The sequence below is a fragment of the Rana temporaria genome, chromosome 13 (genome assembly GCF_905171775.1).
Source record: "Rana temporaria chromosome 13, aRanTem1.1, whole genome shotgun sequence".
Taxonomy (NCBI): Eukaryota; Metazoa; Chordata; class Amphibia; order Anura; family Ranidae; genus Rana; species Rana temporaria.
Genome location: NC_053501.1, coordinates 13,844,400 through 13,858,957, shown reverse-complemented (window position 1 = coordinate 13,858,957; position 14,558 = coordinate 13,844,400). Strand labels below are relative to the sequence as shown.

The window sequence follows — 14,558 nt, the reverse complement described above, 5'->3', positions numbered from 1 at the left end:
CGCCGTACCTTACCTGGCTTTAGTTTGAATCCTTAAAGATTTCGCGCCGTAAGTTACGGCGGCGTAGTCTATCTCTGGCGGCATAACGGCACGTAATTCAAATCGGCGATTAGGGGGCGTGTTTAAATGAAGCGCGTCCCAGCGCCGAATGAACTGCTCATGCGCCGTCCCTAAATTTTCCGCCGTGCATTGCGCTAAATTACATCGCAAGGACGTCATTTTTTTTAACATAGACGTGAATTACGTCCATCCCGATTCACGGACGACTTACGCAAAAAAAATTCAAAATTCAAAATAAACGCGGGAACGACGGCCATACTTAACATGGCAAGTCTAACTATACGCCGCAAAACACCAGCTTTAAATATACGCCGGAAAAAGCCGACTAGAGACGACGTAAGAGAATGCGACGGCCGCGCGTACGTTCGTGGATCGTCGGAAATAGCTAATTTGCATACTCAACGCGGAAAACGACGAGAACTCCACCCAGCGGACGCCAAAGTATTGCATCTAAGATCCGAAGGCGTACGAAGCCATACGCCTGTCGGATCTAACCCAGATGCCGTTGTATCTTGGTTTGAGGATTCAAACCAAAGATACGACGTGGGAAATTTGAAAGGACGCCGGCGTATCAGTAGATACGCCGGCGTCCTCGCTCTGTGGATCTGCCCCATAATAGGCTGAATTACATAGAAAGTAGCCTAGAAAAATAGTCTAAGGCCCCGTACACACGAGAGGATCTATCCGCTGGAATTTATCTGCGGATCAGTTCCAGCGGATAGATCCGCTGGTGTGTACAACCCAGCGGATATTTTTCCGCTGATTTTTTTCGGGCCGACCGATTTCCAGCGGATAAAAATGTCTTAGCATGCTAAGAAATCTATCCGCTGGAATCGGCTCCAGCGGATCAATCCGCTGGTCTGTACAGACTCACCGGATCGATCCGTCCGAACCCATCCCTCGCATGCGTCGTAATGATTCGACGCATGCGTGGAATTCCTTATATGACATCGTCGCGCACGTCGCCGCGTCATCATCGCGGCGACGGCGCGACACGTCATCGCGATGGGAATTCGGTGCGGATTTCGATCCGATGGTATGTACACTCCATCGGATCAAAATCCTCAGAGGATTTATCCGCGGAAACGGTCCGGAGAACCGTATCCGCGGATAAATCCTCTCGTGTGTACCCGGCATAAGAATATTCAACCAGCAGAGAAAATAACATTAAAAAAACCTAACAGTGTCCCATTACAAAATAACATAAAACAATAGCTACAGAACATTCAACCAGAAGATATAACCGACTTAACAACAGTCTAAGAACATTATATCAAAAATGGCTAAAAATAAGTCTAAGAAAATTCAACCAGAAAATAAAATAACATAAAACAAAAACCTAACAACTTTCCATCAAAAGCAACCTCATGAACATTTCAACCAGAAAACATAATAGCCTAAAACAACAGCCCAAGAACATTCCATCAAAAATATCCTAAAACAATAGTCTTAGAACATTCATCCAGAAGAGAAAATACCTTAAGAACATTCGATGTTGCCCCATTCGCACAACAACAGAGAGAAATCCCTACAACTCATGAGGGAATGCTGGTTAATTCGTACATTCAGGTTCGCTGGCTTTTCATTTACTTTATATAAAAAGGCCCCTCTGTGTTCAGCCAGTCTATAGACTCCCGTAAATCTCCAGCGCTTGCCCCAAGTTTGCTTTAATGCCCCCCCATTCGGGCCTCTGTGAATCATTAATTGGATTTCACAATCTGTCCCTGTACAATTGTAGACGGAAGCTTGTGATGGATTTTTTGGCTCTTGTTATTCCCGAGAGCAGACGTCCCAACAAATGATTTCACTTTGACAGGTGAAGGCTAGCAGGGTTGAGCGGGGGAGGGGGGCGCAGTCTATATTCCGTCCAAAAATAAAACTGCTCTGGCTTTTTTCCTGCACATAGGAGCCCCTGCGTCTCACATGAGCTTCATCTAGATATCTTCCTTGCACCAATAATCTTTACCAAAGCCAAAATCTTTCAGTAGTGCGACTGAAGGCTGCCAATGACGGGTGTCCATTGGTGGGAGGATCTGTTCAGGTAGGTGATACAATCAGGCCCTTTGGATTGAGAGATCTTCATGGGATGGACCGACCATCTTTCACTGATAAAGGTCTACTACATTCGAAATTGATGTTGGAGTTTTGAGGGGACCCCTACCAACTTCTTATATAGCATGTAATAAAAATACTTTCTCTGCAATTATTTATGTCTCTGCCCCGCCCATGAGGTCCACACTAAGGTGTCACTATATCACATATCTGACCCAATTATTCATCCTGCGTTATGGAGGATCCATCTATGGAACATGACTCTACCAATTGGTTGGTACTTGAAATCCCTGCAAGGAATTCCAATGGAACTCATACAATCTCTGCCAGGACTTCCAATGGTACTCTCAGAATCCCTGCCAGGACTTTCAATGGTACTCGTAGAATCTCTTCCAGGATATCCAATGGTACTTGCAGAATCTCTACCAGAACTTCCAGTGGGAATTGTAGAATCTCTGCCAGGACTTCCAATAATAATCACAGAATCTCTGCCCAGACTTCCAAAGATATTTTCAGAATCCCTGCCAGGACTTCCAATGGTACTCATAGAATCCCTGCCAGGACTTCCAATGGTACTCACAGAATCCCTGCCAGGACTTCCAATGGTACTCATAGAATTCCTGCAAGGACATCCAACAGTATTCTCTGAATCCCTGCCAGGACTTCCAATGGTACTCATAGAATCCCTGCCAGGACTTCCAATGGTACTCATAGAATCCCTGCCAGGACTTCCAATGGTACTCATAGAATCCCTGCCAGGACTTCCAATGGTACTCATACCTGCAAGGACATCCAACAGTATTCTCAGAATCCCTGCCAGGACTTTCAATGGTATCCTCAGAATCCCTGCCAGGACTTTCAATGGTACTTTGTAGAATCCCTGCCAGGACTCCCTATGGTGCTCTCAGAATCCCTGCCAGGACTGTCAATGGTACTCTCGGAATCCCTGCCAGGACTTTAAATGGTACTCATAGAATTCCTGCAAGGACATCCAACAGTATTCTCAGAATCCCTGCCAGGACTTTCAATGGTATCCTCAGAATCTCTGCCAGGACTTTGAATGGTACTTGTAGAAGCCCTGCCAGGACTTCCTATGGTGCTCTCAGAATCCCTGCCAGCACTGTCAATGGTACTCTCGGAATCCCTGCCAGGACTTCCAATGGTATTCGTAGAATCCCTGCCAGGACTTCCTATGGTACTCTAGAATGCCTGCCAGGACTTTGAATGGTACTCTAGAATCCCTGCCAGGACTTTGAATGGTACTCTAGAATCCCTGCCAGGACTTATAATGCTACTCATAGAATCCCTGCCAGGACTTCTAATGGTACTCTAGAATCCCTGCCAGGACTTCTAATGGTACTCTAGAATCCCTGCCAGGACTTCCAATGGTACTCATAGAATCCCTGCCAGGACTTTGAATGGTACTCATAGAATCCCTGCCAGGACTTTGAATGGTACTCTAGAATCCCTGCCAGGACTTCTAATGGTACTCTAGAATCCCTGCCAGGACTTCTAATGGTATGGCATCAAAGGAATAAGAAGTGAGAGGAATCAAAGGAATAAAGGATAATTTTTTTAATGTTTGACAGGAGAAATGTTTTAACAGAAGTGATATCTCATCGCACCTTTTCCAGGTGAAGGTTCATCCACCGCGTAAACGTTCTTTTCTGTACATTTTCCCGTTCAGCTGAAATGAAAGAAAGAAAAGCCGATGAGCACAAGAGACGAAGGTCTATGGAAATCCCACTTAACACTTTCAAGATTTGAAAAAATTTGCCTTTTTCAATAAAAATAATCCATGGTGACCCTATTATGAGGGTCTTTGCTAAAGTTTTTGGGATGTATTTATAAAAAAAAAAAAAAAAATCACGCAATTATTCATTCAGCAAAACTCACAAAAAATGGGGCAAAAATTAAACGTTTTTCTATTTTCCCCACAGATCAACTTGCATTAATTCACTAAAATATTGATTCAGGAAAATACTGCATCATGGTCACTAGATGGCGCAGGGGTTCATAGGAAATAAGTATAATCCTTCACACATTCGGGAGGGCCACAATGGGGGAGGAGTTGCTACACATTTTTTGCCCCCCCCCCCCACATTGCGGCCCTCCCAGGTGAGACATCACTTCCGGTCCTGCGCAGTCCATGCGCTCCAGGACTTCAGGTTTAGTTTCTGGCGTCCTACACAGATCCTGATATGCGTCATCTGCATCCTGTCTCCTGAAGACACACCGAGGCTGAACACCAAACCGCACTAGATGAGTTATATGCTCTTACCTTTATGCATCTTGTGATTTGCTACTTGTGATTTCTAATAAAGTCTTTTCCTATATACTGCACTTAGCTGTCGCCCTCTGCTGTTTCCTTTATCTATTGCAGAGATGACTTCGGTCTCATTAAAGCGCTTGTATTTCCCGCTTGGTGATTTTTCCCTACAGGTAAGCCTATAATAAGACTTACAGGTAGGTAAAACGAATGGCCCGGATTCACATACATCGGAGCATATTTATGCCGCCGTAGCGTATCTTCTTTACGCTACGCCGACGCAGCGCAGAGAGGCAAGCACTGGATTCACAAAGCCAGTGCTGCCAAATCTGCGCTGGGTTTCTTAGGCGCAAGTCGTCGTAAGTGGACATGGGCGTGAGACATGCTAATGAGGCGTGACCCCATGCAAATGATGGGCCGAGTGCCAGACAGATACGAATAACGAACGGCGCATGCGCCGTCCCGTGGACGCATCCCAGTGCGCATGCTCAGAATCACGTCGGAACGAATGCCTAAGATACGACGGATCACTGCCTACGGCGTGAACGTAACCTACGCCCAGCCATATTCACGTACAACGTAAACAACGTAAAATACGGCGGCTTGAGTTCCCTGGTCCATACCTTTGCATGGGTTGCGCCTCAAATATGGGAATAACTTATGCGCCGGGCGCAAGTACGATTGTGAATCGGCGTATCTCCCTCATTTGCATATGTGCATAGAAAATCCATGGGAGCGGCAGATGCGCCCAGCGTAAATATGCGCCTACGATACGCCGGCGTAGGCAAGTTACGTCGGTCGGATGAAGCCTATTTTTAGGCGTATCTCAGTTTGTGGGCACGGCGCACAGATACGACGGCGCATATTTACACTTACGCGGCCTATCTCGAAAAAAAAAAAATGAGGGGTTGCCACATGGGGCCCTGGGACCTCTGTTCCCTGTAATAAAAAAAAATATAGATATATATAAAAATGTAAAAAATGTTATAAAAAAGGGGGGGGGGTGCCATCCTGGGGACCTCTGGGCCCTTTAATAAATAATAATAAAATTATATATATATATATATATATATATATATATATATATATAACATTTTTTTTTTTATAAAAACAATAAATAAAAAAAGGGGGGGTTGCCATCCGGGCCCCTAAAAAAAAAAAAAAAGGGGGGGGGGGGGGTTGCCATCCGGGCCCCTTACAGGTGTACTGCCTGTACCCCCCTGATGGCGGCCCTGGGTATCAGATAGAGTGGGCGGAGTTCACGCCTTGTAGCTTATTCTTTTTTTTTTGTAGGTGGGGGTTTAGGGATTTTTTTTGGGGGGGGGGGGGTTGGTGTATTTTACAAGTGTCAAACAGAGAAAGATATTAGACATAAAAGAAAAAGACAACAAGGAAATAAAATATCACTGAGAACGTTTCTGATGTCGGACTCTGCTCGTCTTCTATATAAAGATTCGGCACAGAGAAGTTACATCTAATTACAGGGATAGTTATAGAACACAAGCCACCCCCCCAGGGGATCTCCTAATAGAATTCTCACGGGTTCCTGTTCTGACCCACGTCACTCACTTCTCAGGACAGCAACCAATCAGCAGACAGCAAGGGGAAATCCCATCAAATTATAACCCAATATAATATAATAATTGTAACCAATGCATACTAATCAGATAAAAATAATTGTCCAGATTCACGTACGGCGGCTTAAAGTTGTGCGGGCGTAGCGTATGTAATTTACGTTACGCCACCGCAAGTTAGAGAGGCAAGTGCTGTATTCACAAAGCCCTTTGCCTAAGTTACGGCGGCGTAGCGTAAATGTGCCGGCGTAAGCGCGCCTAATTCAAATTGTGAAGAGGTGGGCGTGTTTTATGTAAATAAAGCATGACCCCACGTAAATGACGTTTTGAACGAACGGCGCATGCGCCGTCCGTGGACGTATCCCAGTGCGCATGCTCCAAATCACGTCGTAAATAGTCAATGCTTTAGACGTGAACGTAACCTACGCCCAGCCCTATTCTAAATCGACTTACGCAAACGACGTGAAATTCGGCGGCGGTTCCGATGTCCATACTTAACATTGGCTGCGCCATCTTTTTGGTGGATTATCTTTACACCTGAAAACGCCTTACGTAAACGGCGTATCTTTACTGCGACGGGCATGCGTACGTTCATAATCGCGCTGATTTACGTATTCTAGGCGTAAATCAGCATACACGCCCCTAGCGGCCAGAGTAAATAGAAAGCTAAGATACGCCGGCGGTCGTATCTTAGCTACATTTAAGCGTATCTCAATTTGCGAATACACTTAAATATACAACGGCGCGGATTCGGAGTTACGACGTTGTATCTACTGATACGCCGTCGTATCTCTACGTGAATCTGGCCAAATATTAATATTCAATATCTTCCTGATCAGATTTTTATGTTTAGAGAATGATCCTCAGCGCATACAGTATTGTGTTGCAATCACCGTTTTATGTGTTAGCTTCTAAATCTGGGAAAGCTGAAAATATGCAAATTAGATGATGGGTGAAAATAGCGATTATTAGATTTTTATTTCAGAGTAAAAAGCCAAAACATGTTATTTTTATTTTGGATAAATTCCCTGAGAGCGTTTCCTCGCCATCTGGATCCCATTGGGGATTTTTCACATCCTGTCCTGTAGAAAAGAACAGAAAATGAAAGAAAGCCCAGCAATACACGGAGGAAGAAGCTAGGACATCCAAAAGACCCCGACGGCCAACCACAACCTGGCATTGGTATATGTAGTGCAGTGAGGAATACAAAGGCCTGTACACTTGGGAGACAAAGCAACCTCCCAACAAATGAAAGGCCCAACCATTCTTAGCAAGGGTTCCTCCAGCGGTGTTCTTGAGTTGTGGCCGATTGACCCCACATGAGACAAGTCAACCTCCCTACAAACAAATGGCCCAACACGGGAGGGCAAAACCTACAGGTCAAGACCCAGTAGTCTCCCCTCCACCAACCATTCACAACCACGGTTCCTCCAGAGGTATCCAGGGGTTCCTTGAGTTGCGGCTGATTGACCCCACATCTGAAATACAACCTTCCAACAAACGAATGGCCCAACACAGGAGGGCAAAACCTACAGGTCAAGAGTCGGCCACACCAACCATTCTTAACAAGGGTTCCTCCAGTAGTGTCCAGGGGTTCCTTAAGCTATGGCTGATGGACCCCACAGCTGAGACAAAACAACCTCCCAACAAATGAATGGCCCAACACACGAGGGCAAATTCTAGAGGTCAACAGTCCGCAGCCTTCCTACACCAACCATCCTCAACTAGGGCGCCTCCAGTGGTGTCCATGGGTTCCTTGATCTGTGGCTGATTGACCCCACATCTGAGGATGCCTGCATAGTTATAGGGCCAATGTCACTTGGCAGTGCCAATGCATGGCACCAATGATCTTTTTTTTTTCTACCTGTAAGTTTGTCACTTTGACCCCAATTGTAATTCTTTCAACTAATCACCAATATAAGGGTCATTTTTCCCTCTAAATTCCCAATGAATTGATTTTACCAGTGGTTTCTCAAGATGCAATAACTGCTTAAAGGGGTCCTCTGGGGTAAAAAGGTTGAGAACGGCTGTCCTACACCAAAAGGAAAGGGTACATTTTTTCCAGGACAGTAAGGAGCACATTTTGGACAGAGAGGACAACTGGTTCACAAGAGGCTCGGCTGACCTCGGTAAACCTTGGGAACGGAGTCTTTCTGAGGTTTGCCAAGGTCAGCCAAAGTGTCCTCGGGCCTTTCTCGGCCGTTTCCGAGGCTCTCCGGCGCCCCCCCCCCACACCTCTGGCCGCATGCGGTATTGCATGCCATTGAAGTCAATGTGGAACTAATTATTTTCATTTCCATTGACTTCAATGGGGAAACTCGCTTTGATATGCAAGTACTTTGGATTACGAGTATTCTCCTGGAACGGATTATGCTCGTAATCCGAGGTTCCACTGTATAATCCACATTTTTTTGGTAAAATGTAAAAGATGATGTTACACCAAATAAATAGATACCAAACAGGGGACTTTTAGGGCATCATGAGCTAAAGGTATGGCCCAAACCCATGGGAAGCTGTGAGATAATAGCAGACCGCCAGCACAATCAACTGGGGTTGGGGAAACTCCCCACGTATCAAATTAATTATTATGGCCACTAGATGGCGCTGTCAAAGGAAACAAGTATGTGCCTTAGCGACACTAGATGGCACTGAGGAGCATGCTGGTTTCCTATGATAGCGCCATCTAGTTTATTAGCAAAAAATGTCAGAATTCCAGGCACGGTATATTTTTACATAGTTACATTGTTTCAGCTTGGACCAATGTAACTATAAAAACTCACCGGCCACTTTATTAGGCACACCTGTCCAATCGCTTGGTAACACAAATTGCTAATCAGCCAATCACGTGGCGGCAACTCAATGCATTTAGGCATCTAGATGTGATGAAGACGACTTGCTGAGGTTCAAACCGAGCATCAGAATGGGGAAGAAAGGGGATTGAAGTGACGTTGAACGCGGCATGGTTGTTGGTGGCAGACGGGCTGTCCAGAGGCGTTGCTAGGGGGTGCGGGGGGGGTGCGGTCCACACCGGGTGACACCCGCTAGAGGGGTGACACCATCCCATTTTTTTTTTTTTTAGCTGACATGCCCAGCCTGCCCTGTGCAATCCCAGCCTGCCCTGTACCACCCCAGCCTGCTCTTTGCCACCCCAGCCTGCCCTGTACCATCCCAGCCTGCCCTGTACCACCTAGCCTGCCCTGTGTCACCACAGCCTGCCCTGTGCCACCACAGCCTGCCCTGTACCACCCCAGCCTGCCCTGTACCACCCCAAACTTTCCCATGCCACCGCAACTTGCCCTGTACCACCCTAACTTGCCCTGTACCACCCAAATCTGCCCTATGCCACCATAACTTGCCCTATACCACCCCAACCTGCCCAATGCCACCTTAACTTGCCCTGTACCACCGAACCTTTCCAATGCCATCCCAACGTGCACTATGCCACCCTAACTTGCACTATACCACCCCAACCTGCCCTATGCAACCCTAACTTGCCCTATACCACCCCAAACTACCCTACATCACCCCAACATGCCCTATACCACCTTAACCTGTCCTATACCACCCCACTACACCAACCTGCCACTATACCACTCTATACTACCCTAACCTGCCACTATACTATCATTTACAGGGGCTGGTTTGGGGTGCGCCCCGTGCCTGTGCGCTGCCTGCTTGGTGCTGGGCAGCCTAGACAGGGGGGGGGGGGGTGACACCATGTTTTACCACACCGGGTGACACCAACCCTAGTGACGCCACTGGGCTGGTCTGAGTATTTCTGGGATTTTCACACACAACCATCTCTCGGATTTACAGAGAATGACCCGAAAAAGAGAAAATATCCAGTGAGCGGCAGTGAAGAATCTGTCTGCAGCCATCAATAGTATAAACGGCACGTGCAGGAAAAAAAAATGTTTTGCCAACAAATGTTATGCTGGGATGTGACCCAAGGCGCTATTACAACACAAGGTGACTATCATAAGGCACAACAAAAGGCGTTCCCAGACAGGTGATCAATCAGGAATAATGCACTACAATGGCACGTCCTGTACATCTATGTGTTCTGAGCCTCACAAGGAAACACAGCTCAGATCTCCATCAATATCCTCAGAATTTCATTTCAATCAAAACTACAGCTGAGAAATAAAATAAATCAAAATAGATCATTAGAATTCAAAAGCAGTTTTTACTGCAATATTCACCTTCAGTCCAAAGCAGCCCCCCCCCCCCCTTTCAGTATTTCTCTTTCACCACTAGATGTCCCCAGTCTGATGTGCAGAGTGCCTCCAAGGCTCTCTACTGTCAGGAGGTAGATTGGGGACAGTGGAAGTAGGGGAGGATCAGAGAAGACAGGATCAAGCAGCCTTTTTTACACAATGCAGAGGATTAACCGCTTAGGTTCCACAGTGAGTATAACAAGCATGCTTTACTGCATATACAGACTGGCCCGGATTCAGGTAGATTTGCGCATTTTTTACGGAGGCGCAGGGCAATGTTTTTGCCCTGCGCCCCCGAAAATTTACTGCGCTGCCCTTGATTCATGGAGCAGCAGCTCCGTAAATTGCGTAGGTGCGCCGGCAAAATGCCTGGCGTAAGCGCGCGCAATTTAAATGATCCCGTAGGGGGCGGGAATCATTTAAATTAGGCGCGTTCCCACGCCGAGCGTAGAGCGCATGCTCCGTCTGGAAACTTTCCCGACGAGCATTGCGGCAAATGACGTTGCAAGGACGTCATTTGCTTCAAAGTGAACGTCAATGGCGTCCAGCGCCATTCACAAATCACTTACGCAAACTACGTAAATGTGAAATTTCGCGACGCGGGAACGACGGGTATACGTAACATTGGCTGCCCCTGCTAATAGCAGGGGCAGCCTTACGCGAAAAATGCCGTACGGAAACAACGTAAACTGCGTACGCAGGGCTCGCGCAACGTTGTGAATCGGTGTTAGTATGCAATTTGCATACTATACGCTGAGCACAACGGGAACGCCACCTAGCGGCCATCGCAAGAATGCAGCCTACGATATGACTGGCATAAGAGCCTTATGCCGCGCATATCTTAGGCTGCAGTCGGCGTAACGAGGTTCCTGAATCAGGAGCATTCGTTACGCCGGGGCAAGTAAGCAATTGCGCTGTGTAACTATGGTTACGCAGACGCAATTGCTTCTTGAATCCGGGCCAAGGATTTTACTGTTGTTTAGTAACACTTTAAAAACGCACAGAGGTTCTAACCCTTCTCCACACTGGGGCAGATTCAGATAGGAGATACGACGGCGTATCTCCAAGGCCGGCCGGTCGTATCATAGAATCAGTTACGCATAGATATCCCTAAGATCCGACAGGTGTAAGTGACTTACACCGTCGGATCTTAGGCTGCAATTCCAGGCCGGCCTGCTAGGTGGCGCTTCCGTGTCTTTTACACGTCGAATATGCTAATGAGCATTTACGCCGATTCAGAAACGAACGCCCCCCCGTCGCTTTTTTTTTACGTCGCTTGCGTTCGGCTTTTTCCGGCGTATCGTTACCCCTGCTATGTGAGGCGTATCCTATGTTAAGTATGGCCATCGTTCCCGCGCCGAGTTTTGAATTTTTAAGTCGTTAGCGTAAGTCGATTCAGAATACGGCCGGACGCAAGTTACGCTCACGCCGAAACCAATGACGTCCTAGCGACGTCATTGGGAGCAATGCACGCCGGGAAAATTTGCGGACGGCGCATGCGCAGTTAAATCGGCGTGGGGACGTGCCTGATTTAAATACTACACTCCCCCTAGCCGCGGATTGCTCGGTCCTGGCGCCTCCATCCTGACTATGGGAATCAGGCAGTGAAGTCTTACTGCTTCACTGCCCGGTTCCTACTGCGCATGCGCCACTCGCACGGCGCTTTGTGAATGGGCGGCTGCCTCCTGTCCTGGGATACACACAGTTCCCAGAAGGCAGCGCGCCCCATTCACCAGAAGACACTGCGACGGAGGACGAAGAAGAAGATGACCGCGGTAGAAGGGCTAGTTCCGCATAGCAACCGCCCTTTCTGCTGATACACTACGCCGCCGTAACTTACAGCTTTTTTTTTGTATCCAGAAAGAATTTGCGCCGTAAGTTACGGCGGCGTAGTGTAACTTTGGCGGCGTAAGGGCGCGCAATTCAAATGTATGTGATGGGGGCGTGTTTTATGTTAATACGTCTTGACCCGATGTAAATTATGTTTTTTTTTTCAACTGCGCATGCGCCGTCCGTGGGGGTATCCCAGTGCGCATGCTCGAAATTAACCCGCAACAAGCCAATGCTTACGACGTGAACGTCATTCTACGCAAAGCCCTATTCGCGATAGACTTTCGCAAATGACGTAAAAATGTAGGCGCGGGAACGACGGCCATACTTAACATAGGATACGCCTCATAGAGCAGGGGTAACTATACGCTGAAAAAAGCCTTACGGAAACAACGTAAAAAAAATGCGCCGGCCGGACGTACGTTTGTGGATTCGCGTATCTAGCTAATTTGCATACTCGACGCGGAAATCGACGGAAACGCCACCTAGCGGCCAGCGTAAAAATGCACCTTAAATCCGACGGCGTACTAAGACGTACGCCAGTTGGATCTAGCCCAGCTTCAGGCGTATCTTGTTTTGTGGATACAAAACAAAGATACGCCAGAGCAAAATAGAAGTTACGCGGCTTATCAATAGATACGCCAGCGTAACGTCTTTGAGGATCTGCCCCTTAATTTTTATTTTTGGGGGAAAAAATAAAAATTAGGGTGGAACTTCACTTTAAGTTAGCTACAAATCCCGATCTAGAGGGGAGTTATGTTTAAAACATTTTCTTCAAAGTTTCCCTTTTATCGCGAGTCTGTTTGTATACGTCAAGGCAATGAAGCCTGAGAAATGCTTTCATCAAGGACCCTGATTGATTCTGACGCTATGTGACACAAACAACGGCGGCTTTCATCAACCGCGCACACAAAACCCGGCTTAGATGTCTTTAATTACGGAGCTGTGACTGCAGAACGGCGATGACCTTGCCTAAACCAACAACGCGTTTCGTCTGACGGACTGTATGCGTTCTCGGTGGGTGAAGCCGGCTGATGCTTTGCAGGTTGTCAGTTTGCCCTTATAAAGGTGTCAGCCCTCCTCAACCATGAAATGATTTTTATTGGAGGAGTGGGCGACTAAGCTGGGAGGTATGGCATGTACAAATAACTGACATGCTTGCGCGCTTTGCACGCTTGCCGCTTTGTATATATCATCGGCGGGCAAAGTGATATTGAAGTCAAAACTTTAACCTGAAAGTAACCTCTGGATTTCACCTTTAACCTTAACCAATCCCCTAGTGGTGGACCTAATCCTCAGGCAAAATCTATACTGGGGTGGATTCAGTAAGCAATTGCGTCTGCGTATCCATAGTTACGCAGCGCAATTGCTTAGTTGCGCCGGCGTAACGACTTTTCTGTATTTAGAAAGCTTGTTACGCCGACTGCAGCCTAAGTTATGCCTGGCATAAGGCTCTTATGCTGTCGTATCGTAGGCTGCATTCTTACGATGGCCGCTAGGTGGCGTTCCCGTAGTGGTCAGCGTAGAGTATGCAAATTGCATACTAACGCCGATTCACAACCGTACACGCGCGCTGCGTACGCAGTTTACGTCGTTTGCGTTCGTCGGGTTCCGCGTAAGGCTGCTCCTGCTATTAGCAGGGGCAGCCAATGCTAAGTATACCCGTTGTTCCCGCGTCGCGATGTTTGAAAATTACGTCGTTTGCGTAAGTGAATCGTGAATGGCGCTGGACGCCATTTACGTTAAAGCAAATGACGTCCTTGCGACGTCATTTGCCGCAATGCATGTCGGGAAAGTTTCCCGACGGAGCATGCGCACTACGTTCGGCGCAGGAACGCGCCTAATTTAAATGATCCACGCCCCCTACGGGATCATTTAAATTACGCGCGTAATTTACGGAGTCGCAGCGTTAAAACGGTACGCTGCGCCTCCGTAAGAGGGCGCAAGTCGTACATGAATCCACCCCACTGTTAAGAAGATAAAAAGTTCTACAAAAGTGGAGCAAATTAACAATATGGCACACACCTCTTCAAAGGATTGAGTTCAGGTGTCTCCAGCGAAGGGTAAGGACGAGGGTAAGGACGAGCTTGGGTTCTGTCTGGCCCAATGAGCTACAGCTGGGGAATTCCCCGTCCTGAAGCTACACAGACACAAAGGTGTTGAGATGTTTGCGACCAGTGGCGGCTGGTGTTTAAAATTTTGGGGGGGGGGGACGCAAACGAAAAAAAACAAAAAAACATCAATTGCAGCCTCACTGTGCCCATCAAACACAGCCACTGTGGCATAAAATTGTCGACACTATGCCATCAAACGCAGACACTGTGCCCATGAATTGTCACCACTGTGCCATGCCATCAATCGCAGCCACTGTGGCATCAATTGTCGCCACTGTGCCTATCAACAGTCGCCACTGTGCCCATCAATGGCACAGTGGCGACAATGGCATGGCACAGTCGCGACAATTGATGGCACAGTGGCTGCGTTTGGCATATGGCACACACCTCTTCAAAGGATTGAGTTCAGGTGTCTCCAGCGAAGGGTAAGGACGAGGGTAAG

General features: G+C 47.4%; 1 protein-coding gene across 2 annotated transcripts in view; it reads right to left on the bottom strand.

Moving 5' to 3' along the window:
* Positions 1-14,558, bottom strand: part of CLMN (calmin) — a 114,188-nt gene that overhangs the window by 34,183 nt on the left and 65,447 nt on the right. For both annotated transcript variants that reach the window (XM_040333217.1, XM_040333218.1), the window contains exon 2: positions 3,738-3,799. In XM_040333217.1, the coding sequence (XP_040189151.1) occupies positions 3,738-3,799 (62 nt within the window). The remainder of the gene's footprint in view (positions 1-3,737; positions 3,800-14,558) is intronic.